General features: G+C 34.7%; 2 protein-coding genes across 4 annotated transcripts; both read left to right on the forward strand.

The window, feature by feature from the left end:
* The first annotated feature begins 6 nt into the window (after positions 1-6).
* Positions 7-27,937, forward strand: Dhc93AB (Dynein heavy chain at 93AB). 3 transcript variants are annotated; one of them, XM_069502292.1, is made up of 68 exons: positions 7-276; positions 1,339-2,001; positions 3,883-4,381; positions 4,477-4,634; positions 4,722-4,944; positions 5,139-5,291; positions 5,365-5,576; positions 5,653-6,168; positions 6,247-6,357; positions 6,451-6,605; positions 7,025-7,214; positions 7,303-7,564; positions 8,138-8,286; positions 8,719-8,930; positions 9,019-9,304; positions 9,383-9,661; positions 9,737-9,872; positions 9,944-10,125; positions 10,294-10,452; positions 10,535-10,708; positions 10,792-10,937; positions 11,013-11,139; positions 11,551-11,580; positions 11,793-12,038; positions 12,111-12,335; positions 12,428-12,654; positions 12,729-12,870; positions 12,935-13,347; positions 13,574-13,709; positions 13,786-13,920; positions 14,066-14,196; positions 14,276-14,609; positions 14,685-15,397; positions 15,477-15,778; positions 15,862-16,016; positions 16,094-16,230; positions 16,304-16,770; positions 16,913-17,028; positions 17,117-17,278; positions 17,351-17,550; positions 17,936-18,092; positions 18,178-18,366; positions 18,431-18,670; positions 18,811-19,001; positions 19,127-19,296; positions 19,387-19,649; positions 19,723-19,843; positions 19,928-20,103; positions 20,246-20,415; positions 20,495-20,633; positions 20,706-20,870; positions 20,946-21,139; positions 21,212-21,581; positions 21,670-21,810; positions 21,910-22,080; positions 22,163-22,399; positions 22,479-22,558; positions 22,629-22,905; positions 23,010-23,201; positions 23,278-23,449; positions 23,532-23,707; positions 23,814-24,056; positions 24,213-24,395; positions 24,480-24,539; positions 24,665-24,778; positions 25,466-25,614; positions 26,053-26,200; positions 26,736-27,937. In XM_069502292.1, exons 3-68 carry the CDS (start codon positions 4,066-4,068, stop codon positions 26,895-26,897), a joined length of 13,467 nt encoding a protein of 4,488 aa, XP_069358393.1. In that variant the 5' UTR covers positions 7-276; positions 1,339-2,001; positions 3,883-4,065; the 3' UTR covers positions 26,898-27,937. The 3 variants fall into 3 exon arrangements, with proteins under 3 accessions (XP_069358393.1, XP_069358400.1, XP_069358408.1); XM_069502299.1 differs by lacking the exon at positions 11,551-11,580; XM_069502307.1 differs by lacking the exons at positions 7-276; positions 1,339-2,001; positions 3,883-4,381; ... (5 more) ...; positions 6,247-6,357; positions 6,451-6,605 and having other exon boundaries at positions 7,093-7,224.
* On the forward strand, positions 96-1,913 carry LOC117992027 (uncharacterized). Its single transcript, XM_034979681.2, has 2 exons — positions 96-276; positions 1,339-1,913. Exons 1-2 carry the CDS (start codon positions 96-98, stop codon positions 1,911-1,913), a joined length of 756 nt encoding a protein of 251 aa, XP_034835572.1.

Raw genomic sequence — 27,937 nt, forward strand, 5'->3', positions numbered from 1 at the left:
CGCGAATGCGCGCGGCCGTGGCTGTCAGACAGCAGTCGAACGAGTGTGTCTACGACGGCGGACGTACGTTCGAATTCTTCCCTACGATATAAATAATGGCCGATGATATTCAAGAGAGCTGGTTGATTTCCTTAGTAGAAGAAAGGCCGGTGATATGGGACAGAACCATTGCTGAGTATAAAGATAAAGCCCGCACTTTTGAAGCTTGGAGGGAAATAAGTGCAACATTGAATCAAGAGTTCCCTAGCATGACTAATGGGGAGAAAATCTTATATGGTAAGTGTGATGAAGGTCGAAATAAACAATAGCGTAACGGCAACGTGTCCAATGCAGCTCATTTACCTAACCTAATACGTAGGTACAGTACGCGGCAGAAAGTAATGTAGGTAGGTACATCGGCCTTTATAGAAATGACATTTCGGCTTTGTAGAGCGTTGTCTCTGTCACTCATACGTATATGACGTTTTGTCGGTTTCAACGACGGGGACAACGTGTTACAAATCTGCTATCACCTTCTAAAGGTCGATGTTCATTACTTTCGGTCGCGTACTGTACCTAAGTATTAGGTAAGTATCTTATCTAAAAGGTAACACGTTTTTGCGAGCTTTTACAAAAATAATTTATAGGTAGGTATAATGAGTAGGATGTACCGTGTACGTATTTGACGATGTAAAACGAAAAATACCGTCATGTTTTATGACTACCCGCATACATTTACATTATTATGAAAAGTAGCGGAATACTTTTATTTACTTACTTCTACTAAGTATATTATGTAACATCTATATGCTATATCTACCTACTGAATTTGAAATAAGATTACCTAACTGTCAAACCATATTGATTGATTCTCTTTCTACACGCTATGTTTAAGATTTAAGAGTTGCTATTATACCTACTTGCCCTATATAAAATCTTACTCATCATTCTCTTAAGGTATCTTACACCCAATTGAAATTCCGCAATTCCAGTCAATTTAGTCAATTATGACGTCACGACCACAGGAATTAATCTACTGCAAATAACCAGCAATACCTACCTGAAAATGTTAAGCGAAGTAACTGCTCCAGATTGATCCATTTATTACTCCAGATCGATCCATACGTCATCATCATCATCAACCAGTAGACGTCCACTGCTGGACATAGGTCTCTTGTAGGGACTTTCACACGCCACGGTCTTGCGCCGTCTGGATCCAGCGGGTCCCTGCGACGTACACCATCCATCCATACGTATTGCCGAGCAACAATTCCTTTAACATTGCTCATGCAAGCGCACCGTTAAGGTCTGGCTAATGGTTTATTAAATTTTATCTTAACTAATTATTATTGTTTTTAGGAAAAAGACTTACTAAAAAATGGAACTCGTTGCGAGATAGCTGGATGAAGTGTCACAAAAAGTTACTCCATAAAACTACAGAGGAAGCCAAAAAGGTTAAGAAGTATTTTTTTTATGACCAAATGATATTCCTCAGTAAAATTGCACCTTCATGGGGTCATTCAAATGATTCCAATACCTTTGAAGAAAGATGTGATACCAGTGAAGATGAAGACAGTGATTATAATAATATACAAACATCTTACAAGAAGAGAAAAGTAGAACCACCTGAAACTAGGAACGTTGTATATTATATCGATCAAGAGGAAGATTCAATTCCAACCCCAAATAAAAAGAAAAAAATTGAAATGGAAATGCCACAGATTAAAGATTACGTATCAAATGAAGTTGATGCCAGATTATTGAAATTGATAAATTCGATTCAAGATAAAGAGAAATGTAGTCCTGTTATGTCGTTTTTTAAAGGGATCGAACCGACTGTTGCAAAGTTTGACGAGACAGACTTAGTGGAGTTTCAATTTGAGGTGTTGAGCGTCGTTAGAAATATCCAGCAGAAAAATTATTCCATGAAATAAATATATCGCTAGGTGCTCTTCTAACAGCTAAAGTTTGATTTTCTTAAAAATGTTGGAAAATGGACATTAGTTACATAATATAGAAGTGGTAGGTATCTAATATGGGAGTTCATCTTAATGATGCTGTCATTCCAAAGGAAGTAAAATAAAGTATTTTTTGCAAACAATAGATACTTACAGTACGCGGCAGAAAATATTGTACATCGACCTTTAGAAAGAGCTGTTTTAGAAGTTTTTATAATGTAGCAGTTTCCTAGTCTTTGTTGTTGTGACCGGCAAAACGTCACACATAGGTATGGTAACAGAGACAACGCTTTACAAAGCCGGAATCTCATTCTAAAGGTCGATGTACAATATTTCTTGGCGGTTACTGTACCTATTTTTTACATATTCTAGATTTATATTTATTTATAATTTTTATTTTTATTATTTAGAAGATTGCGTAGAACTTGTCTAGATTCTTGTAAAATGTACATTATTATGAGTGGACCTTTCGTAAAAACGGATCAATAAATTCACCCTAAGTACCTAGTAAAAGCACAGAATTTATAATAGTGCCTGCTAGTAAAAAGTTTTATAGGAAACTAGGCCAAAAAAGAAAACATTTTTATCTAAGAACACAAAAAGCTTGTACCTAACGGTCTAACATTATATTCTGGTAAACATATTCTACTAACATCAATCACGGTATGGCTTGTCATATCAAGGTGAAATAGATCAAGCAACTTCTACCTATTTCATTTTACGGAACGTTCATGCCTATGAGCTTATGATGGTACATTACAAAAGAGCGCGAGGCACATTGCTTTCGCAAAAGTTGCAGGCTCGCCACATTATTCACAATACCGGAAAGCATCGTGGTCACTTGAGTGATCATAATATTTTGTGCGTGACCTGTCATAATAGAGAGAGAGCCAGCGTGTGCCAGACCGGCCTTATTTTAGAAAAGCTGAAAGTTTATCTGCGTATTGTCTCCAAGTCCCAACACTGGGAAGAACGTATGTTTGGATGTTTGTTTGGATCATGTTGGCTTTGGGAGATAACAGGTAATAAAGGTGTAAAAAATCTTACGTCAAAGTATAGTCTTTTTTTATATTTTCTTCGGGGCAGTATTAGAAATCACGTCATGCATTGCCAGACACCCTTAAACGTTAATAATTTATTAAACTTTCGTCCCATTTACGATTTCACTGCTATAGCACAAGAAGTTGCGTAAAATTCATCCGTTAGGTACTGTGCCGTTAAAGACAATAATTAGCAAATCGGTGGGGACGAACCTTTGCTTAACTCTTATTTCCAGCTTCACTGGCTTCGCTCATAACTTGGGCTTATAACTTTGGTAGCGACAGTTGACCTTATTCGCGACGTCGCGAGTGTCATCTGGTGGGCGTCCGGGGCGGAACTGCACGTACCTGGTACGCGCCTGGAAAAGTACAAGAAAATTGTACCGTTGGCAGTTTACACAGATCTACACATAATGGAGAAACTGACTGCAACGTACAATCAGATGGAAAATCCGTAGATTAACTTCATTCTCTAGAACACCATTCATCAATCAAGGTTTTTACTTTTTATACGTATTTATTTTTATAATCGGAAAGTCAATATCATATCAGTTAAAACTTTGGCATAAAAGACTAATCTGGAAGAATACTTATACTAATTTAATCATCATCATCATCATCATCAACCCATCGCTGGCTCTCTACTGAGCACGGGTCTTCTCTCAGAATGAGAAGGGTTTGACCATAGTGAACCACGCCAAGTACGGATTAGCAGATTTATCACACACCTTTGAGACCGTTATGGAGAACCCTAAAGTCTCGCAGGTCTTCAGGTCTCTTCAGGGTGTTTTATTTACCGTGAAATCGATTAAAAAATATTATATTACCGTGAAGGAATTAATTAATAAAATTATTCTAAATTACAGTTTCCTTTGCTAACCGTACCTCGTAATCTATTTTCGTAGTAAAGCTGATGGCTCGTTACAAAGGAGACATCGTTCCATAATGGCGTACCATTGGATTCGCGTGACTTGCCATTTGCCAGGCTCTGCCGCAGCTCTTCACTAAGTCCTCGACCGGCAAACTGGTAGTTGACTACCCGTGCTTAGTACTTCTATCAAAATATGGCTTTATTTTAATACTCCAAAATGGATCAACCGGGTCCATCTTCCTCCAACAACCAAGACCCGCGTTTCGATTTTATTGGGTCGTACGTAGTCAAATCTCTGAAATTGAAACCCGAGAAATGGATGCGGGTGTTGAGTATAGAAGAACACAGGAGCACACTCAGAGAGTTCGTGGACAAACCTTATCCCATTTTATTGGTGGTAGTCTTGACCCATGCAGCTCAGCTGGTCCCAGTTGTGTCTTTTCCTTGCTACCTGAAGAATAAAGCTGTTTATTTTGTTAAAAAGAAACCGGACGTGATTCCTAAAGAAGGATGCTCGGAGATCTTAATTTTCGGTAAGCCCGAGCATGAACTTGGTCTTTGCCCGAATTCGGTGAGTTCTTATGCCTTTAATGTAGGTACTTATGTTTCTGGTCTTTCTGGTTAATAGGTGACCTCGCCCCAAGATTGATAGATGAGCTGGCATCCTTAGTGGACGAAGTATTTGTTCCACTCCTATCAAATCCACTGAACCATGAAGGATGGCCCCTTGTCGTCTCTCAAGACATCCTTAAGCAAATACACAATCTCAAAAGCACTGTTTATGAGGTGAGATTCTGAAAGTTATTTAGCCTTGAAATACCTACTGAGTTTAATAGAACAAAATAAGTTGAGGTTGCATTAATGTCGATGCAGGTTAAAGGGAAGGTGAATGGTCAAACAGTACTGCCAATGCCAGTTGGAGTTGAACTGGTACATGAAGCTGAAAAAGGTCTTTTACGAGGTGAAGAAGTGGACTTGTACTTGAAGAGTGCCATTGAAGGAGTGGTTATTAAATGGGCCCAGCAGATCAACGATGTCATGATGGAAGATTCAGCTTCAGCATTTGAAAATGGACAAAACCCGTTGCCGAGTGTCGGTAAGCATGTCTTATATTATGTAGATTTAATTTAAAGAAAATCCCATATATAAGTGGTGCTGGAGATTACGTTCACTAGAATTCTGCGTTTATTTAATTAATAAAACTGTGGTTCATATTAAGCAAATGTGTGAGATCAAAACGGTGGATCAAAATGATATTGCACCAGTTTTGTGATAGATTTTCAATTTCAGAACTCGCCTTCTGGAGGTCACGTCTGAGTAATTTAAACTACATTTACGATCAGTTGCGCTCGGATAGAGTTCGGTGCATGGCTGTTATATTAGAGAAAACTACCTCCGCCTACTATCCTTGTTTTAGTCGGTTATTCAAAAATATTGTGTCAGGTAATTGATTCAGTGATCTTTGAATAGAATGGGCTTATAAGATAATCTCTTACAAAGTTTTTCTTCTTTGTAGCATTAGCTGAAGCGCGCGAAATTGATTTATATCTAAGGACCTTAGAGAAACATTTTCAGGGACTGGAAGACACGGATTTCACTGAGGTTCAGCCTTTGTTCCGTCCTCTCTTCCATGTAATATGTCTAGTGTGGCGCGATTCAAAGTATTACTGCAGCTCATCAAAGCTCATGGTTTTGGTTAAGCAGATTTGTAATTTACTAATCTACCAGGTAAACTTAAAAAATTTGCTAATCTCTATTTTAAATTATGAAGTTATTTTAAGAGTGGTGTATAATTTTGTTTTAGGCTAAGAAATGTCTAGATCCAAGTACCCTATTTCACAGTGATATAGATGAAGCAAGACAACGTATCCAGTTGACTATTGATATATTAAAAAAATTCCGTACCACATTTGACTATTTTAAAGAAAATTTACCCAAATATTTTGTTGATCGCACGGTCATACCTTGGACATTTCATCCCAATGTGGTTTTCGAAAGAATGAATAAGTTTTTGGAGAGATTGAATACAATTCAATGGTTTTTCAAAACAGTGTTAGAGTTCCAAAAATTGGAAAAGATCGAAATTGGTGGTATGAAAGGGCGTGTTTTGGGAGGTCAAATAAGAGATATTTCAGCTGAATTCGACGCATACTTTCATAGTTTTGCATCTAAATCTTACGATGTCTTGGACCCTGACGACGAAACTTTTAACGATGACTTCAAAGCATTTCAAGAAAGTATTATCGACTTGGACCTTAAACTGTCTACGGTTTTAGTTGAGTCTTTTGACAACTGCTCTACATTGGAAGGAATATTTAAGGTAAACTTGTAAACTTGGTTGACCATTTTATTAAATCCATAAGAAAGCAGTGTTATTCATAAATGATATTTCTTTTAGCTAGTCGATATTGTAGGATCAGTATTAGACCGCCCACTCATTAAAAATGAATTTACAGCCAAATATGTGGAAATTATTTTAATGCTACAAGAAGAATTAAGTATTTGTGAAGTAAGTGCCATTGTTATTAATTATTATTATAACCTTATCATAAACAGTATATATTATCATACATTTTTAAAATCATATAATTTTACTGAACAGGAACTTTTTGAAGAGCAATGTACTCGTCAAGAGAAATATGGTCATATGGAAGTTGACGCTTTCTTCCCACCTATTGCAGGAGGACTATTGTACATGACTACATTAGCTGCTAGGATAACTAAACCAATATCTTGTTTTAGAAATTTACAGCACTCGTAAGTAAGCTGACGTAAATTAATTAAGTGCAATTCGTCTTGTGGTGTAATATAAGTGTTCTATAAAGTGTTTTGAATGTACAAAATAATAGTGCATGTTCTTAATCTCACACAAATATTTCAGACCTTTTTCAAGATGGAAATCATGAATATTCGTTCAGTATCATCGCGTAACATAGTCTGTAATTAGCTTTCGCAATTTGCCGCACCCGTTAGTAATCTGGGTGGGGCAAATTGCGAAAGCTGATTATTTGGCTTTTTAGCAACTGAAGAAATGGATTTCGTATCAGACGGTGATATTTATCGAGACATCGATGCTAATTTTCTTTTAAACATAGCACAATCATTTTATTTTTTAAATTACTTACGTGATGTTTCTGCTGATATTAATCTAATATGACATGTTTTTACTATATCAGGATCAAAGATGGCGACGAAGCGAAAAAATTATTCGCCAGATATGAAAAACTCATAAATAACATTAATGCATTTAAGAAAAAATATTTTAATGATTGGGCTGTTATAATACCAAAGATCGTCGAGAAAAAAACAAATAACACTATCTTAGCTCGACTAGGTTCAGATCTTGTATTGAACTTTAGTCCAGAGGTATAAACAAGTAAATATTTGGAATTAGCAATAATATTATGTATCAAAAATCTCGTGTAATAGTATGTATCACTTTGAATTATTTTAGCTTCTGGAACTAATGAAAGAGGTCCATCACCTAAGAAGTAATCCTGAATTAAAAGATGCATTGCCTCCTGAAAGCTTAGATTTATTTAGTAAACAAGAAACATTCCGACAATACCGAATTAATTTAACCATTACTATTGATTGGTATAATCAAATACGGAAAAATAGTCAAAAGGTTGAATTTGATCTGGTTGAAGATGAAATAAAAGCGATTGATCAAAGAATTGAAATGGGACAAAATGAGCTGAATTGGAATTCAGAAGGTATTTTTAAAGAGCTGATTTTTCAATAGTTAGCTTTGACCTTTGAGTTGAGGACTACTTTAGCAGATTCCCTATGCAACAAGTGCGAGTCAGACTCGCGTACTGAGGGTTCCGTACTCGGGTATTTTTTCGTCATTTTGCACGATAAATCAAAAACTATTTTGCATAAAAATAAATAAAAATCTGATTTAGAATGTACAGGTAAAGCTCCTTTATATGATAGACCACTTGGTATACTTATCTTTCTTTGAAAATTGAAAATACTAATTATAACACCTTTTTAATTTTTTTATGTGACCACAAATTCACGGGTTTCGGATTTTTTCCTTTAGTTGTGCTTTAAAACCTACTTACCTGTCAAATTTCATGATTCTAGGTCAACGGGAAATATCATATAGGTTTTTTTGACAGACACGACAGACGGACAGACAGACAGACAAGAAAGTGATCTTATAAGAGTTCCTTTTTCCTTTTGAGGTACGGAACCCTAAAAACTATCAAAAGTGAAACCTATTTACTAGTTAAAGATTTATTTGGCATTGAAAAATTTACCGCTAAGTAATGGTTTTCTAGATCTTTGGAATTATTTGCAAGAGATGTATAAATTGGTTGGCAACTTGTTTGAGCGTATGTCAAGAATTCAAGATAATTTAAAAGAGATAAAAGAAATAATAAAGCCTTGGACGTCACAGCCATTATTTGAAAGGAAAGAGGGGCAAAAGGTATTCATACTTATGTTAAAAATGCGAAAGTGTCTGTCTGCTAACTTTTCACGGCGTTTAACCGATTTTGACGGATAGGTACAGAGGTAGTTTGCGTCCCAGAAATGGACATTTATGCTACTTATATCCCAGAATATCTAAGTAACTTACGGGATTTAATTAAAATCTATATCATTGCAGACGAAATCGCGGGCATCTAATTCTATAATATAAAAATGAATCACTATGTGTTGCTCATAGCAAATCTCGAGAACAGCTGAACCGATTTCGCTAATTCTTTTTTTTTATAATATTCCTTGAAGTACGAGGATGGTTCTTACGGTGAGAATTTTTTTAAAATTTGAATCGACTGTTAGGCGGAACGAAGTTCGCCAGGGCAGCTAGTTTAAAATAAAATCGAAATATATAAACACTCGTCTCTCTCTACTACAGGACACATTGCTAAATTTAGATGACTGGCAAGAACGGACTAACAAACGTTATACCGAAATTAAAGAAACAGCTGATCGAATTATGGTGCTTCTAAATGAAAATATGGAATTGTTTAATATGCAGAATAATCAGAATAGCTATATTTGGTTGTCTTATGTTGCTTTTATAGATTGTTTGATTGAAGAAACCATGTTTAAGTCAATAGCTTGCAGGTATAAATGATTTCATTAATAGTAAGTACAGGTACCTATGGTAACTTGAGTAAAAAATGATATGGTGATCACTGCGAATTTATTTCAGCTTAGGTTACATTTCTGAACATATGAATCCTAAAAATAAGCTTGCACCTTTGTTTGAAGCGCAATTAGAGCTTTTGGAGCCTGATATGGTTTTCTGTCCTAGTTTGGATCCTAACGAAGAAAAAGGATTTACAGCTATGATAAATAACTTGATTAATGATATAACCAAAATGTCATCATTCGTAAAGCGAATTGATCCAAAGAAAGAAGAATCGTACGAAGATCAAATTATAAGCCACTGCGACATCATGGAGATGAAGGATGAAGTTCTTAATGGGATTGAAAAAGTAATGATTTTTTAAAAGTTTAAATATATAAGTTATAGGTTTACTAGTCAATATAATAATTATATTGTTGAATTTCAGGTCATAGAAGAAGCAAATGATTTTTGTAAAACATTTGAAACATATTCTTATTTATGGCTTGAGGAGCGAGATGCTATTATGGAAATTTTTCTAACTTACGGGAGAATATTGACTCCTGATGAGATAGATCTCATTGGGTCGGAAGATAAAGAAGTTGTTCCCCCATCTCCTTGTGCACCTAAAATGGAAGCTTTTAGAGAACAAATAGACCATTTCGAAAATTTATTTATGGATATAGAAGACATGGATTCTTTTAAAGTATTTAACTCCTGGTTTCAGGTAACAGTTATGCTACTTAACCATCATGATCTGGACTGCCTTTGAAATTAAATACTACGTTACCATTTATTACAGGTGGATATAAGACCATTTCGACAAGCACTTTTGAATACAGTGCGTAAATGGGGTAACATGTACAAAGAACACTTAGTAAATAATGTTACATCTAGCCTTATTGATTTAGGGAATTTCATCCGCAAAGCTGATGAAGGTAAATTGGCCTTTTTACTATTGATATTGATTATGAGAGAAGAACATAATTACTAGTATATTTTGATACAGGTCTTCTCCAGCCAGTACCTGAAGGCAACTACGAGGCCCTGGTTTCAGTAATGGGTTATCTGATGCACGTTAAAGATCGAACTGTCACAACTGATGACATGTTTCAGCCTCTTACGGAGACAATTGAACTCCTCAAGTTTTATGATATGGACATACCTGAAGAAGTGAACGTGTTGTTACAAGTCTGTCATTTTTATTTTCATAGTTTTGTTAATTTTCAAAAAGTACTCGATGTCGAAAAGTGATAGGCAGGGATATGGAATAGTGTAGAAATGGATGAAAATATTCACGACTTAATAGATGTTAGAATTTTAAGATTAAAACTTAATACTTTGGTCTGTATTTTGAAGGAACTACCAGAACAATGGCAGGCTACGAAAAAATTGGCCTTCACTGTAAAGCAACAAGTAGCACCACTACAAGCAGCTGAAGTAGCTGGTATTAGGAAGAAAATAAGTACATTTGATTCACACGTAACCTACTATAGAGAAGTCTTTAAAAAATACGAGGTCTGTGTGTTAATTTTCAATAACTTGTACTCATAAATAGGTTCATTCTTAATAACATGAGGTATTATATTATTACAACAGTTTTTTTAAGTATGAATGCGATAATCCGTATGCTGTAATGTCAAGAGTTGATAAGGAAATGCTGCATTTGGAAGAAGAAATGAGAGGCATCCAAGAATCAGGTTCACTCTTTGAAGTCAATGTTCCAGAATTCAAATTGTTGAAACAATGTAGAAAAGAACTACGAATGTTAAAGGTATTTTGAGTTTAATGTTGTAAAGCTTGTAAAGATTTTTGAGATCATAACTTTATATTAAATATGTTTTGCTTTGAACCTAGCAACTTTGGGACTACGTTTATATAGTGAGAACAAGCATAGAAGATTGGAAAACGACACCATGGCGTAAAATTGATGTAGAAAATATGGACATTGAATGTAAGAAGTTTGCTAAAGAGATAAGATTGCTTGATAAAGAAATGAGAAGGTATGTTATCAAGCTTTGGTTATTTTAAATTAAATAAATGTTAAATGACGATTGACTACTCTAATGTTTTTTTAGCTGGGATACGTATGTCAATTTAGAAGCAACGGTGAAAAATATGTTGACATCTCTAAGAGCAGTTGCGGAGTTACAAAATCCTGCAATTAGAGAAAGGCACTGGGATCAACTAATGAGGACAACTAAGGTGACATTAAAATCAGAATAAAATAAAAAAGTTGTACATAAAAGAATTCAAAAATTCTGTAAAATAGTTACATTGTAAGACAAAAATGATCCTTGTAAATAAAATGTCTATATAATATTATGTTAGTCACTTGATTGGCACAATTTTATTGGAATGAATTTTCAATTGGTTTCAAATGTGTACCCTATTTTATGCATTTTCGCATGTTCACATCACTTTGGGGTTGTCGTGATTTGTTGTTTGAATTTACTAACTTACTCTGCCTGTTTAATACACCAATGCATAAAATAATTTTATTATTGTTTCTAAATTGTACATATTTTTCAAAAACAGAAAACTGTATATTTGATAATTATTTTTTGTTGTATGTGGCTGGTGTTTTCAATTTGTAAATACGTTTATGATTCACAGAGCTTAGCCGCATTGCCACCTGAACTCACTGTAAGTATATAAAGAACGGATTAGATATAAAAATCTGTATTATAATATTTATTTATTTAAAAATATATATTATAGTCGTTCTAGCAAGTGTTAATTTATAAGGCATGGTTAAACGATTTCTACTTATAAATACTTTCTAAAGCACTACACTGAAAATCTTTGATAAATATGATTGAATGAAGGATCAAAATAAAATTTCACAATTTATACAGGTACGAATAGTAATGGATCTAAATACTACATTAGCAGATCTACTAGCCTTAAATCTCCATGAATTTGAAGAGGAAGTGAAAAACATTGTTGATAAAGCAGTAAAAGAAATGTCGATGGAGAAAATATTAAAAGATCTGAACACAACTTGGAGTGGAATGGAATTCGAACAAGAACTACACTCAAGAACTGGTTGCGTCTTATTAAGGGCCAGTGAAGAACTTATTGAAACTCTTGAAGAAAATCAGGTGAAACTGTATTCTATAGTTAATGATAATATCTGAAACCTAAATTTCATACAAAGTGATGATCTATTTCAGGTGCAACTTCAAAACTTAATTACGTCAAAATTCATAGCACATTTCCTGGAAGAAGTTTCGAGCTGGCAGCAAAAGCTATCAGTAGCAGATCAAGTAATTACAGTATGGTTTGAAGTGCAAAGAACTTGGACTCATCTTGAGAGTATATTCATGAGTTCTGAGGATATAAGAAAACAATTACCCGAGGATTCCGCAAGATTCGATAGAATTGATGCTGAATTCAAAGTATAAATCTTTCTTCTTCTTTGAATCTTGGTTGAATTCATAATATAGTTTTAATGAGTCAAGTTCTCATACTGTCTTATAATTATTTACAGCTTTTATCTAAAGATATGTCGAAAACGCCAAATGTCGTCGAAGGAACTAATAAAGAGGGGCTTGTGGCGATTCTAGATAGTTTACAAAAAGATCTCGTTATATGTGAAAAAGCATTAGCAGAATATTTAGAAACAAAAAGATTGGCATTTCCAAGATTTTATTTTGTGTCATCCGCTGATCTCTTGGATATTTTGTCAAATGGAAATCAAGCTGAACTTGTTATAAGGTTGAAATATATTTTGAAAGCAATTAATTCAACAAAGTTAAATCATGTCTCAAATTCAATTACTTTACTTTTAGGCATTTAACAAAACTTTTCGATTCAATTGCAAAACTTAAGTTTATCGATAGTGATAAGCCGGGTGAGAAGGTTGCATCTGGGATGATAGCTAAGGATGGTGAACTTGTTCCTTTTCATGGCTCTTGCGATTGTACTGGTGCTGTAAGTACATTAAATATCACTGATTTGAAATGTATACTTTAAAAAATTAATTTTATAATTTAAGGTTGAAATATGGCTCAATCGATTACAAGACATTATGAGGTCATCTATTCGACAATATTTTGGAGAAGCGATTGTATCCTATGAAGAAAAATCACGAGAACAGTGGTTGTTTGACTTCATGGCCCAAGTATCTTTATGTTGTACTCAAGTCTGGTGGACCTCTGAAGTGAATATGGCATTTGGAAGATTAGAAGAGGGATATGATAATGCTCTAAAAGACTATTATAAAAAACAATTGTCTCAACTCAGTACTTTAATTTCTTTACTAATTGGAGAGCTGAGCAAACAGGATCGTCAAAAGATCATGACTATTTGCACCATAGATGTGCATTCAAGAGATGTTGTTAGCAAATTGATTCAGGGGAAGGTGGAAACTGGCTCAGCATTTCAATGGCAATCACAGCTTAGACACAGGTTTTAAATAAACCTTGTAGTTATCATCTGCACCATTTTGTAAGGGTTCATTTCCACTTTCATTCATTCTTTTTAACCCATTATTTTAGTAGTCTATTTACCATACTTTGGTTCTGATCATTTACCTACTAATTTCTCAAAAGACTAACAAAATAATATCATAATCCTCATTTCACTATAAAATGGTCCGTAGGATATTATAATAATATTGTATTTTTTTTTGTAGATGGGGTGAAAAAGAATCACACTGTTTCGCTAACATTTGTGACGCTCAATTTACATACAGTTACGAGTATCTAGGAAACACACCAAGATTAGTTATAACGCCTCTAACGGATCGATGCTACATTACACTAACTCAGGTGCATTGCTTTTTTTAAAACTTGATAAATGACCTCACGCAAAACTCCTTCGTAAGTTAGTTATTTGTGTTTACAGTCTTTGCATTTAATAATGGGTGGTGGCCCAGCTGGCCCGGCTGGAACAGGCAAGACCGAAACAACGAAAGACCTTGGAAGGGCACTTGGCATTATGGTCTATGTTTTCAATTGCTCTGAACAAATGGATTACCAGGTAGGTAATAAATTACCTACTGAACATTCAAGTTCGTCTAAAGTCAAAGATAAATATGATTTAAATCTTAGGATCTCATTTTATTCATAGTGAAGATCTCCAATGGTAAAATAATACATTTTTGTATTTATTTTTTGTTTTCTAGTCATGTGGAAACATCTACAAAGGTTTAGCTCAGACTGGCGCATGGGGGTGTTTTGATGAATTCAATAGAATTTCCGTTGAAGTATTGTCTGTAGTAGCAGTTCAAGTGAAATCAGTTCAAGATGCTATAAGGTCAGTATTTATATAATTTACTTGATTTATTTTATGTTCGATGAAAAATTATATCTTAAGTCGATATTTACAATTTTAGGGATAAAAAAGAAAAATTTAATTTCATGGGAGAAACTATAGTCTTAGTTCCTACAGTAGGAATTTTCATTACTATGAATCCTGGGTATGCAGGTAGAACAGAATTGCCCGAGAATTTAAAAGCTCTCTTTAGACCATGTGCTATGGTCGTACCAGATTTTGAATTAATTTGTGAGATTATGTTAGTCGCTGAAGGATTTCAGGATGCTAAAATCTTGGCTAGAAAATTCATTACCTTATACACTTTATGCAAGGAATTATTGTCTAAGCAAGACCATTATGATTGGGGATTAAGGGCGATCAAATCAGTTTTGGTTGTAGCTGGTTCGTTAAAGGTAAATATTACTTTAAATGTCGAAATATTGTGTAAACTAGATACTTATTAATATAATTGGATTTTCTCACCTTAGAGAGGTGATCCTGGGAGACCTGAAGAAGAAGTTTTAATGAGAACATTACGTGATTTTAACATACCAAAAATAGTCACCGACGATATGCCTGTATTTATGGGTTTAATTGGTGATTTGTTTCCTGCTCTTGAAGTTCCTAGAAAACGAGATTTAGAATTTGAAAGAACAGTCAAACAAGCTGCTATGGACTTGCTTTTACAACCAGAAGATAATTTTATTTTAAAAGTGGTACAGTTAGAAGAACTACTAGAAGTTCGCCATTCTGTATTTATCGTTGGTAATGCTGGTACGGGTAAAACTCAAGTTTGGAAAAGTCTTTTCAAAACTTACCAGAACCTTAAAAAGAAACCAATGTTTAATGACTTAAATCCTAAGGCAGTAACTAATGATGAATTATTTGGAATAATTAATCCTGCTACAAGGGAATGGAAAGACGGTTTATTTTCTGTGATAATGAGAGATCAGGCAAATCTTGTCGGTGAAAATCCGAAATGGATAATATTAGATGGAGATATAGATCCTATGTGGATTGAATCGTTGAACACGGTCATGGATGATAATAAAATTTTAACTTTGGCTAGTAATGAGAGAATCGCTCTAACACCCAGCATGAGATTGATGTTTGAAATTTCCAATTTACGTACAGCCACACCAGCAACTGTATCCAGAGCGGGTATACTGTATATTAATCCGCAGGACTTAGGATGGAATCCGTGAGTAAGCTCGCAACTCTAAAATTATCTTTTGGATAATTATTTAAATTATTATAATTTTATTGCATGGATTTTTAAGGTATGTAACAAGTTGGGTAGAAACAAGAAAAATACCAGCCGAGAAGTCTAATTTGGTTATTCTTTTTGATAAATATATTCCTCCTTGCTTGGAGAATATAAGAAACCGATTTAAGAAGATAACACCTATAGCCGATATGGCTCACATACAAATGCTTTGTCATTTGCTAAGTTCTTTATTGGTCCCTGAAAACACACCTCCAGATTGTCCAAAGGAGTGGCACGATATATTTTTTGTTTTTGCTTGCGTTTGGGCTTTTGGATCTGCTATGTTCCAGGATACAAATGTTGATTACAGAATAGGTTAGTTATTATTGAACTTGTAGAACTCATGGAAATGGAAATGAGACAATTTTACTCCTTTTAAAATTTGAATGTGTTTGCAGAGTTTTCCAAATGGTGGGTTAATGAGTTTAAAAATGTAAAATTTCCAACTGGTGGAACAGTTTTTGACTATTATATTGATCCTGAAACCAAACAGTTTACACCTTGGACTGAAAAAATTACTAAATTTGAATTAGATACTGACATTCCTTTACAGGTACACTTTGTTAAAAAACTTAATATATTAAATGGATTTCAGGGAAGCTCAAAATGATAAGTGCTGTATGATTTTAGGCAGTGCTGGTTCCAACTGCTGAAACAATTCGAGTTAGATTTTTTTTGGACTTACTTATGAAAAACAAACATCCAGTTATGTTAGTAGGAAGCGCTGGTAGCGGCAAGACTGTGCTAGTCAATGAAAAACTTCAAAGGTTTTGTATTACTTAATTTAACTTTTTTATTAGGCTCAATATAGGCTACTTATTTAAAAATCCTTGATTTCAGTCTCTCAGAAAACTATGCCATACAATCCATTCCGTTCAATTTCTATACAACATCTGAAATGTTGCAAAAGATTTTAGAAAAGCCTTTAGAGAAGAAGGCAGGTCGAAATTACGGGCCTCCTGGGAATAAAACTCTCATATACTTTATAGACGACATGAATATGCCCGAAGTTGATCCTTACGGAACTGTACAACCTCATACTATAATCCGACAGCATTTCGACTACAATCATTGGTATGACAGAACCAAATTAACTTTAAAAGATATCCATAATACTCAGTACGTTTCCTGTATGAATCCAACGTCTGGTAGTTTCACAATTAATCCCAGACTGCAAAGGCATTTCTGTGTATTTGCTATAAGTTTCCCAAATAGTGATGCTTTGAACAACATCTATCATTCTATTCTGAGTCAGCATTTGGCCAACCCCGAGTTAAGGATAAGTGGACAAGTTGCTAAAATATCAAGTAAGTAACAAATCGCACATAGTAAGTATGTTTGAATTTGTACCTTTAATCTACAAACGATATAATATTATACATATAGAAATGATAACATAATCTAAATATAAATTAACAAAATATGTACCTACTACAAATTTTTACACAGGGAATGTGGTCGCAGCAACAATAGCTCTACATAATAAAGTTTCACAAGTGTTTCTACCAACTGCTATAAAATTCCACTACATCTTCAATTTGAGGGACTTATCAAACGTTTTTCAGGTAAACTTTTGCTTACTGTAGGATTAGTATAACATTAATTTTAGGACTATAAAAAACCATTTTAGGACGGTCTTTTATTTATTTTCAGGGTTTCCTATTTAGTACGAACGAATGTTTAGTAAATCCTTCAGATTTAATACGACTTTGGCTTCATGAAACCCATAGAGTTTATGGAGATAAGCTGACAGAAGATAAAGATATAGATGCTTTCCTGAAAATGCAAGTTGACCTTTGCAAGAAGAATTTCGAGGTTATTGTGAAATTTTTACTAAATGCTGATGTATAGCTATTGAAAACTTGTTTGACTATGTTTTTTTTAAAGGATATCGATGAGGGATATGTATTTGATCGGCCAAATATCTACTGTCATTTTGCGGGAGGCATGGGTGAACCAAAATACATGCCAGTGTTGTCCTGGGAACAACTTAATAAGCTTCTTACTGAGGCTTTATCGAGTTACAATGATCTCATAGCTGCTATGAACCTTGTTTTGTTTGAGGATGCAATGATGCATATCTGCAGGTAAGGTTTATTATTATAATTAAACAAAATATTGCACGTTGAATGTTTTGATAAAGGCTGAAGATGATGTGGCGGTGCTTACTAGAGAAAGCTTGTGTTCAGCAGTAAATGACAAATTACACACCACCTGCAGTCTAAGTTTCCTCATATTTTCAAATCCTTAAGGTTGCCTGGTAGAGATCGCTAATTAGCGATAAGGCCGCCATTTGTATCTTCCTTCTGTCTGTGTTTTTTATTCTTTAATGTAATCCTTCTAATTCTTGTGGTTGTACAAATAAAGTGTATTTATTATTATTATTATTAACGTCTAGAAGCTGATATACTGTGAAGAAACAAAATTGAATTGAAAATTGTGTGACAGAAATAATGCTTATTAATTTTCTAGGATCAATCGAATCCTTGAAAGTCCCCGCGGGAGTGCACTTTTAGTAGGGGTAGGAGGTTCTGGCAAACAATCACTGTCCCGTTTAGCAGCATTTATATCAAGTTTGGAAGTATCGCAGATACAACTCAAAAAAGGATATGGAGTATCAGATTTGAAGGTAACGTTCATTATGCAAATAAAAGTAATTTCGAAAACTCATATTATCAGGTAAATATTTTTGCAAACGTGGTTTTGAATTTCAGCATGAACTTTCTGGATTATATATCAAGACAGGTCTAAAGAATGTTGGTATCATGTTCTTAATGACCGATGCGCAGGTTGCCAACGAACAATTTTTGGTCTTGGTCAATGATTTACTGGCTTCCGGTGAAGTTGGTGATCTCTTTCCAGACGATGAAATTGAAAATATACTAGCTGGTGTTAGAAATGAGGTAAGTAATAATTTAACTAAATATATTATCCATAGCAATCTGCCTAACACTTATTATTATTTAGGTTAAAGGAGCAGGCTTACCTGATACTAGAGAAACATGTTGGAAATTCTTTATTGATCGTGTCCGTAAGCAATTAAAAGTGGTGCTGTGTTTCTCGCCCGTGGGATCGACTTTGCGGGTGCGATCCAGAAAATTTCCCGCTTTGATCAACTGTACATCTATAAATTGGTTCCATGAGTGGCCACAGGAAGCTCTAGTGTCAGTATCAATGAAGTTTTTGGAGGAGTTAATTGCGTTACCCGTATGTTTCTTATTTATATTATACTTCACATATATTTTCGATCGTATGATTGAAAAAATAAATAATTAATTCATACCATGTAAAGTGCTTTTTATAGAAATTTCATAGGAAGCAAATATAAATAATATCGATATTCCCAGGTAACCCTTCGAGACTCTGTCTCCAGATTTATGGCATATGTACATACATCAGTCAACACAATTTCTAAGGCATATTTATCAAATGAACGACGTTACAATTATACAACGCCTAAGAGTTACCTCGAGCAAATTAGTTTGTACGCCAAATTGGTTAACAATAAAACCGAGGAGCTTCGTGCCAAAATAGTCAGGTTTGTTCCATTGATGCCTATGCCTATGTTCATTAGCAGAAATGTATACATGGAATAAAAATACAGTTCTACCATTGTAGGTTCTAATCTAAGTTAGTTGGGTAATTTAAATTTTCTTATTTAAGGTTAGAAAATGGCTTAGAAAAATTAAGAAGTACGGCATCACAAGTGGATGAATTAAAAGCTAAATTGGCACTACAAGAAATCGAGTTAAAACAAAAGAATGAAGCAGCTGATAAACTCATTGAAATGGTTGGCGTTGAAACTGCTAAAGTACAAAGTGAAAAAGCACTTGGTAAATATCCATGACTTTTTATTTATAATTTTTATTGTGATGGTTTAATTACATATGGGCTTTAAATTAAATGATTTTTTTGCAATTTAGCGGATGAGGAAGAAGAACGAGTAGCAGTCATAGCAGAAGAGGTATCAAAGAAGCAAAAAGATTGTGAAGAAGATCTTATAAAAGCTGAACCAGCATTGGTCGCAGCACAAGACGCTTTAAACACATTAAACAAAGCGAACTTGACTGAACTAAAGTCTTTCGGGTCACCTCCAGGAGCTGTTACTAATGTAACAGCGGCTGTTATGGTATTGTTAGCACCTGGTGGTAAGATTCCAAAGGATCGAAGTTGGAAAAATGCCAAGGTACAACTTCTATTAAATATTTGTATGATTTAATATATTTTAACTAGGTATACGAATTAACACTTTTTTTTAGATGATGATGGCAAAAGTAGACGTCTTTCTTGAGGCACTTATAAACTACGATAAAGAAAACATTCACCCCGATGTAATTAAGGCAATTCAACCCTACCTCAAAGACTCTGAATTTGAACCGGGTAATGCCTAGTTTACTTTTAACCTGGATATAACTAACCTAATTGATTGATAATAATAATTATACGAACGTTTAATTGTTTTAGAATTCATTAGATCAAAGTCAGCAGCGGCAGCTGGTCTTTGCGCCTGGGTAATCAATATTATCAAGTTTTACGAAGTATTTTGCGATGTAGAGCCCAAGAGGAAAGCACTTGCAGCAGCTAATGCTGAATTAGCAGCTGCTTCAGAAAAGTTGAAAGCTATAAAGTCAAAAGTTGCGGTAAGTTTTCAACTATTATTTTGGCAAAATATTGATGACCACACAACATAATGGAAAACTAAGAGATTAATCGAAGGATCTTTAACACTTTTATTAATGACTAAAAACTTTCAACTTTACACATATCTCAAAAAATTTTTAGTCTCTAGAAGAGCAACTCGCAACGCTAACAGCAGATTTTGAAAAAGCAACATCCGAGAAAGTTAAATGTCAAAAAGAAGCAGATGCTACTAATAGAACAATTCAGCTAGCAAATCGTTTGGTCAATGGCTTGGCTAGTGAAAATGTTAGATGGGCTGAAGCTGTATCTATGTATGTACAGTTTTAACCATGTCAAATTAACTTTATTGTTGTTTTTATAAGTTTCATAACGATATTACGTTTATTCCAGTTTCATGCAGCAGAGTACGACTTTGCCAGGAGATGTGCTTTTAGTTTGCGCATTCATATCCTATGTTGGTTGCTTTACTAAAATATACAGAATGGATTTATTGCATAAAAATTGGCTAGTCTTTTTAAAAACCCTAGAAGTAAGTTTCAAGATTTTGTTGAAAAAGTGATGACCCATAAGACTTTCATAAATTAATTCTTAATTTTTCTAGCCTCCTATACCTATCACTGAAGGATTGGATCCCTTGACGATGCTAACAGATGATACTACAATTGCTATGTGGCATAATGAAGGTCTTCCTTCCGATCGTATGAGTACAGAAAACGCAACCATATTATCTAATTCTGATCGGTGGCCTTTAATGATTGATCCACAGGTATTTTTAGAAAATATCTAGCTGAGTATAACATTTTTTCACTATACAGTTTGATTTGATTGGTATTTATTTCAGCTTCAAGGAGTCAAATGGATAAAACAAAAGTACGCGGATATATTGCGGGTAATTCGGCTTGGTCAAAAGGGTTACCTTGATACGATAGAGAAAGCTATTATAAAAGGTGAAACAGTCTTATTAGAAAATATTGGGGAAACTGTTGATCCCGTATTGGATCCACTTTTAGGGCGAAATTTAATTAAGAAAGGAAGGTGTGTATGACAGCAAAAGAAGTAATTTTTTTCATTATTAAAGGTGTATTGATCCAATCAACATTTTTGTAGAGCTATTAAAATTGGTGACAAGGAGGTAGAATACAGTCCAAAATTTAAACTAATTTTGCACACAAAGTTAGCAAACCCACATTATAAACCAGAAATGCAGGCACAAACGACTTTAGTAAATTTTACTGTTACTCGAGACGGGCTTGAAGATCAACTTTTAGCAGAAGTGGTTAAAGCAGAGAGACCAGATTTAGAGGAGTTAAAAGCTGATTTAACAAAGCAGCAAAATCGATTTAAAATTCAATTGAAGGAGCTAGAAGATGATTTGCTATCACGTCTTTCGTCAGCGGGTGGTAATATTTTAGGCGATACGGCGTTAATAGAAAATTTAGAAATTACAAAAAAGACAGCTGCTGACATTGAGAAAAAGGTAAAATTTGATATAAATTACATTTTGTAAAGTACTTTTTACTAGTTTAAACAATAATTTTAATACTTTTGTAATGACTGATTTGCAGGTAGCTGAGGCTAAAATTACATCTCTTCAGATAGATCAAGCTCGTGAGTTTTATCGACCAGCCGCGGCTAGAGCCTCACTTTTATACTTCATTTTGAATGACTTGAATACTATCAATCCCATCTATCAGTTTTCTTTGAAGGTATGAATAGTTTATCTTATCTACCTATAATATTATGTTCCTTTTTGTGGTTAATAAATAATGAATTTTTAATAAGGTATAAGTCATTATTTTTTCAAGGCATTTAGTGTGGTATTTCAAAAAGCCATATCTAAAGCAGAACCAGCTGACGAAGTAGACCAAAGAATGAAAAATTTAATCGATTGCATTACATATTCGGTATTTCAATATACTTCAAGAGGCCTATTTGAATGTGATAAACTTATTTTTGCATCACAAATGACTTTTCAGGTAAAGATATTATTGAGATCAACTATACCATAAATTTATTTATAAATTAGTTAAATGATAACCATAGTTAATTTTGCTTTAGGTTCTATTAATGAGCGAAGAGTTAACACCGGTTGAATTAGATTTTTTCCTACGTTTTCCTATAAAGCCACATGTAACAAGCCCAGTAGATTTCCTTTCTAACACAAGTTGGGGTGGAATCTGTTCGTTGGCTAGTAAAGACGAATTTAGAAACTTGGATCGAGATATTGAGACTTCTCCTAAAAGATGGAAGAAAATTGTAGAAATGGAATGTCCTGAACGAGAAAAGTTTCCACAGGTATTCTGCCTTTTAAGTTTAAAATATTGATGTAACAATATGAAAACAAAATGTTTAACTTTGGTTTCTATTGTCTCAGGAATGGAAAAATAAAACAGCACTCCAAAGATTATGTATGCTAAGAGCTTTGCGACCTGATAGAATGACGTACGCTGTTGCGTAAGTATGTTGAACAGATTATGTCTTTTATAGTCAATAGTGGTAATTTATATCCAGAAATAAATTGCAGAACGTACATTGAAGAAAAAATGGGATCGAAATATGTTGAAAATCGAACTGTAGAGTTCAGCAAATCATGTGAAGAAACAAGTCCAACCACTCCTATATTTTTCATTTTATCTCCTGGAGTGAATCCGCTTAAGGATGTTGAAGCTTTGGGCAGAGCTATGGGTTTTACGGCTGATAATGGAAATTTCCACAACGTTTCTTTGGGTCAGGGACAAGAGGTAGTTGCTGAGCAAGCGATGGATGAATCCCTTAAGGAAGGACATTGGGTAGTTTTGCAGGTAATGGAAAGTTAGCTAATAATAATGAGCAAACCACTGACCACTATATTGTAGTCATGGATTATTCAGAGCATTAAAATGTTTGTCGCCTTACTATTTTTTAGAACATTCATCTAGTAAAGAAATGGTTGCCAAGCCTAGAGAAGAAAATGGAAAGTTTTGCAGCAGGTTGCCATCACGATTTCAGATTGTTTATGTCAGCAGAACCAGCTGCTACGCCAACTGCACATATAATACCACAAGGTATACTGGAGTCAAGCATTAAGATTACGAACGAACCTCCTACAGGCATGCAGGTAAAACTGAGTTAAGTAAATTAGTTCAACATTCATATTAGATAACATTAATTAATACCCTGAAACGTCGTTCTAGGCAAATTTGCACAAAGCACTTGACAATTTTAACCAAGAGACCCTGGAAATGTGTGGTAAAGAAGCAGAATTTAAAGCAATTCTTTTCTCCCTCTGTTACTTCCATGCCGTAGTAGCAGAGAGGAGAAAGTTTGGGCCTCAAGGGTGGAATAAAATTTATCCTTTTAATATTGGTAAGGAAACAGCACATATTCCATACATTTCCTCGTACTAAAGCATGCATTAAATATTTTTCTAATTATAATATTTCACCAGGTGATCTAACAATAAGTGTCTTCGTATTATTTAACTATCTGGAAGCAAATTCGAAAGTACCTTGGGAAGATTTGAGGTATCTCTTTGGAGAGATCATGTACGGTGGTCACATTACTGATGATTGGGATAGAAGATTGTGTAATGCATATCTTGAAGAATTGATGCAACCAGACCTGGTAATTTTTCTTGACATATTAGCCACTTGAATAGTCCAAAGATTTTAAAAATATGTTTTGTCAAATATTGCTTTTATGAAAATTTGATTTTAATTTTAATGCCTAGGTTGATGGTGAACTACAATTGGCACCAGGTTTTCCTGCGCCTCCTAATACAGACTACGTAGGGTACCATCAATATATAGAAGATGCAATGCCTCAAGAATCTCCCTATCTATATGGACTCCATCCTAATGCTGAAATTGGATTCTTGACGACCACTTCGGAAAATTTATTTAGGACTATATTTGAAATGCAACCAAGGGATGCACAGGCTTCTGGAGCTACAACTGTGACAAGGGAGGATAAGGTTTGTTGAAGTAATGTCATATCGAATAGATTTGAAATTCACTTAGGATCTATCGAAAGAATAAATGGACTTAATAATACTTTAGCTAGTTTAGAAAAGACAATTATTGTTGACTATTTTATATGTATACTTATGAAAATAATAAAACATGTTTAGGTTAAGCAGATGTTGGATGAAGTGGTGGAAAAGTTGCCCGAAGAATTCAACATGGTTGAGATAATGGGCAAGGTTGAGGAAAGGACACCCTATGTCATCGTTGCGTTCCAAGAATGCGAACGTATGAATTATCTGACTGGAGAAATGAAACGGTCACTGAGAGAGTTAGACCTTGGGCTTAAGGTAATAAAGTTTCCAAATTGGATAAGTCGTAAAAATTTGTAGTATTTTTAAATGAACGAAATTGCTTGCATTCTTTAATTTCAGGGTGAATTAACAATTACTTCGGATATGGAGGAATTAGAAAATGCTTTATTTTTAGATCAGGTATGTAATTTATACTTATAGATTACTCGGTCAAATCATTCACACTCTAAGAAGGCGACAGTATATTTTACTTACCGTATATTTTTATTTCATTTCTTTATTGAAAATTGTTTTTGAAATTTTAGGTTCCAGCAATTTGGACTAACAGGGCATATCCATCATTACTTGGTCTGTCAGCATGGTTTGTTGATTTACTTCTTCGTCTTCGGGAACTCGAAACTTGGGCAACTGATTTTGTGGTAATTTATTACATTTAGGTCTATTTTGCTTATTTCAAAGGACTTTATTCTTTTAATAATTAACACTACAATTTCAAATTGTTGCTGAATTTAAAAGTTCTTATTAAAATGTTGAAAATTAAGTAGCTTGCGATGGTTTTTTAATTACTTCTTATTCTAATTCTAAGAGCCACTACGCACGGTCGATTAGTCGCTCGGCAACTCGGACGACGGCGAACGTTTAGAATCTGTGATTTATATGGAAGTCGCCGTGTGTATACGCACGCAGTTGCCGTAACCTCGTGCGAATATAACCTCAATAGTGTGAACTGAAATCCGAAAGGTCCGGTTCAAACCCCAGCCGTTGCACTATTGTCGTACCTACTCCTAGCACAATCTTCACGTTTAATTGGAGGGGAAAGAGAGGAATGTTAGTCAAGGGCCCTAATAATCTTTCTTAGAAAAAAAAATACACGGCGACTTCCTTACATTATAAATTACAGATTCTGCCGGGCGACTAGTCGACCCTGCGTAATGGTTCTAAATTTCTAATAGAGCTCTTGATGCAAGAGGAGGTACTACTAACCTAAATTACTGTTATGGATTGTCAATCAATTTCAATGATTTTTAATCATAGATATTTTGGTTAAAATAAAACATTTTAACACTTAGAGAAGTTTTTGTGTTAATTTACCTGTTTATCTTTAGTTGCCGACGTCTGTGTGGTTGGGAGGGTTCTTCAATCCTCAGAGTCTGTTGACGGCCATAATGCAGAGCACGGCGAGACGCTATGAACTGCCTCTGGACAAGATGTGTCTGCAGTGCGACGTCACCAAGAAAATGAAGGAGGACTTTACGTGAGATAAACATGATCATACTTACATAACATTTATTTTAATGCCTTTATGTATGAAATTTTAGAACTTTATCGAAACTAATATTATATGAGCGAAAGTACCTACTGTACGTACGCGAAAGGTTAAGATGACAATCGGGGCGAGGACGCCCTGCACACCCGCACAGCCCTGGAGGAGAAAGTATAATTTTTATTTTTAAAGTCGCTTGTAAAAGATAAAAATATTTCAAAACCTAAATACACGCGGGTGGAGTCACAGGAATATTATGCTAGTTTGCTACGACATTTAATGCTTTTCTGACAATATGACTGTTGTCTTAGAAAATCTGGGCCCAGGACAATATTTTCAAGAGCAAGTGACCTTGGGTCATTATTAAAACTGCCTTATTCTCTTGGTGACGGATTAGTTCTTTTTTCAAAATAACTTGTGAAATTCCAGTATAGCAGATGCTAGAGCAGCTCCCAAGGACGGTGCATATGTGCATGGACTTCTGATGGAGGGTGCTCGGTGGGACATGCATGCGGGGATCATAATGGATTCACGTCTCAAGGATCTGTTTCCACCTATGCCGGTCATCAACATTCGGGTACCTTCACTTTATTAAATAGTACTTATATTTTACTAGCTTATGCTCGCGACTTCGTCCGCGTGGACTACAGAAATTTCAAATCCCTATTATACCCTCTTAGGGGTTCAATTTTCAAAAATCCTTTCTTAGCGGATTCCTACGTCATAATAGCTATTTGCATGCCAAATTTCAGCCCAATCTTTCCAGTAGTTTGAGCTGTGCGTTGATAGATCAGACAGTCAATCAGTTAGTCAGTCACCTTTTCATTTCATATATTTAGATATCCACAATCACGTCATGTTAGAAAGCATTTTTCGGCCGAATATGGCAATTCTTTGATAAAATCACTTTCACTAAAAGGTCTGAGAATTAAACTATAGCTATAAACCTTCCTCTTCACTCTATCTATTGGTGAAAACCGCATTTAAATCCGTTGCGTAGTTTAAAAGATCTACGCGTTCATACATACATACAGACAGCGGGAAGCGACTTTATTTTACACTATGTAGAAATTTCGTGTGAAGCCACTCTTACAATTTTTTATTTATTTTAGGCAATAACTCAAGACAAGCAGGACTTGCGCAACATGTACGAGTGCCCGGTGTACAAGACGCGCACGAGGGGTCCGACTTACGTGTGGACCTTCAACCTCAAGACCAAGGACAAACCGTCCAAGTGGACTCTGGCGGGCGTTGCTTTGTTATTGCAGATTTAATTTTTATGAGCTAATATAGATATGAAGTATTTAGACCTTCATAGTTCACTAAGAACTCACTTGGTTCACCCAAGAAGGTAGAAATAATAGCAATAGTAAAAGCGTAATTAAATCATAGACTTTTAGATCACTGCTAAAATATCTGCCTATTACAATCATTTTGTGGCACTGGAGATGAAGTACACTATTATAATGTGGTTTATAAAGCCTGGTCCAAAAAAGATCGAAATCTGAAGGCTTTGTAAACTCCCCGGATCTTAGGAAAATCTTAGGCAAATGTTTGTGATTAATTGGGAGGGGAGAGGTAGATACCTAACTATCTTCAGTAATGAGGATTATTACGTAATGAGAAGTAGATCTGATCTCGTAGAGAATAAAATCGGAAAGATATTTCGGGAGATTCTAGGACTAAACAGACATGACGACTGTGGCTGGAGGAAAAGTGGAAAAACTAGTATAAGTAGTTAGAAGGACTGGTGGTATAAATTGAGACACCAAATCAGCACGATTTTATTGGCTTTCTACCTACAGAGGATGAGAAAACTTTGTGCTGTAAGAGTTAACATAATTCGGTCGTTCAAAAGGAAAATTCCTAAGGTATCGCTAGATGAACAATTAAAAACTGTAACCCTGAGCCCTTGTAGGCTCAGACGAACCAAATGACATGAAATGGCGCAAGACAGCCATGACTGGCAAAGTAACTCTACGTAGTATAATAGTTTTTTTTTTGGTAATGTAGTTCTGGTGAACTTAATAGATACTTAACTATAAACCAACCACAAACCAACGAAAAACGTTAAGAGTTAGAGCATTTGTTCAATATAATCTAGAATAGAATACTATTTATTTATTGTATAAAATTACTGAACCTTTTCAATGCGGTCAGAAATTGCATTGTAGAGTTTTAATTTATTATGTCATTTCTTTTTAATAAATTACCTATATTGCATCAGTAATGTATTACGATGCGTAAAGTTATAGCCTACATTATTATTTATTCTGTAAGTAGCTAGAAAATTAATAAAGATATTTTAGTTTTC

The sequence above is a fragment of the Maniola hyperantus genome, chromosome 2 (assembly GCF_902806685.2).
Source record: "Maniola hyperantus chromosome 2, iAphHyp1.2, whole genome shotgun sequence".
NCBI classification, from domain to species: domain Eukaryota; kingdom Metazoa; phylum Arthropoda; class Insecta; order Lepidoptera; family Nymphalidae; genus Maniola; species Maniola hyperantus.

Bases quoted from the DNA above. Each gene is read 5' to 3' on its own strand.
- LOC117992027 (XM_034979681.2), top strand. From the start codon at position 96: ATGGCCGATGATATTCAAGAGAGCTGGTTGATTTCCTTAGTAGAAGAA. The intron at 277-1,338 runs GTAAGTGTGATG...TATTGTTTTTAG, and splicing joins TGGGGAGAAAATCTTATATG to GAAAAAGACTTACTAAAAAA.
- Dhc93AB (XM_069502292.1), top strand. From the start codon at position 4,066: ATGGATCAACCGGGTCCATCTTCCTCCAACAACCAAGACCCGCGTTTC. The intron at 4,382-4,476 runs GTAAGCCCGAGC...TCTGGTTAATAG, and splicing joins CTCGGAGATCTTAATTTTCG to GTGACCTCGCCCCAAGATTG. The intron at 26,201-26,735 runs GTACCTTCACTT...TATTTATTTTAG, and splicing joins TGCCGGTCATCAACATTCGG to GCAATAACTCAAGACAAGCA.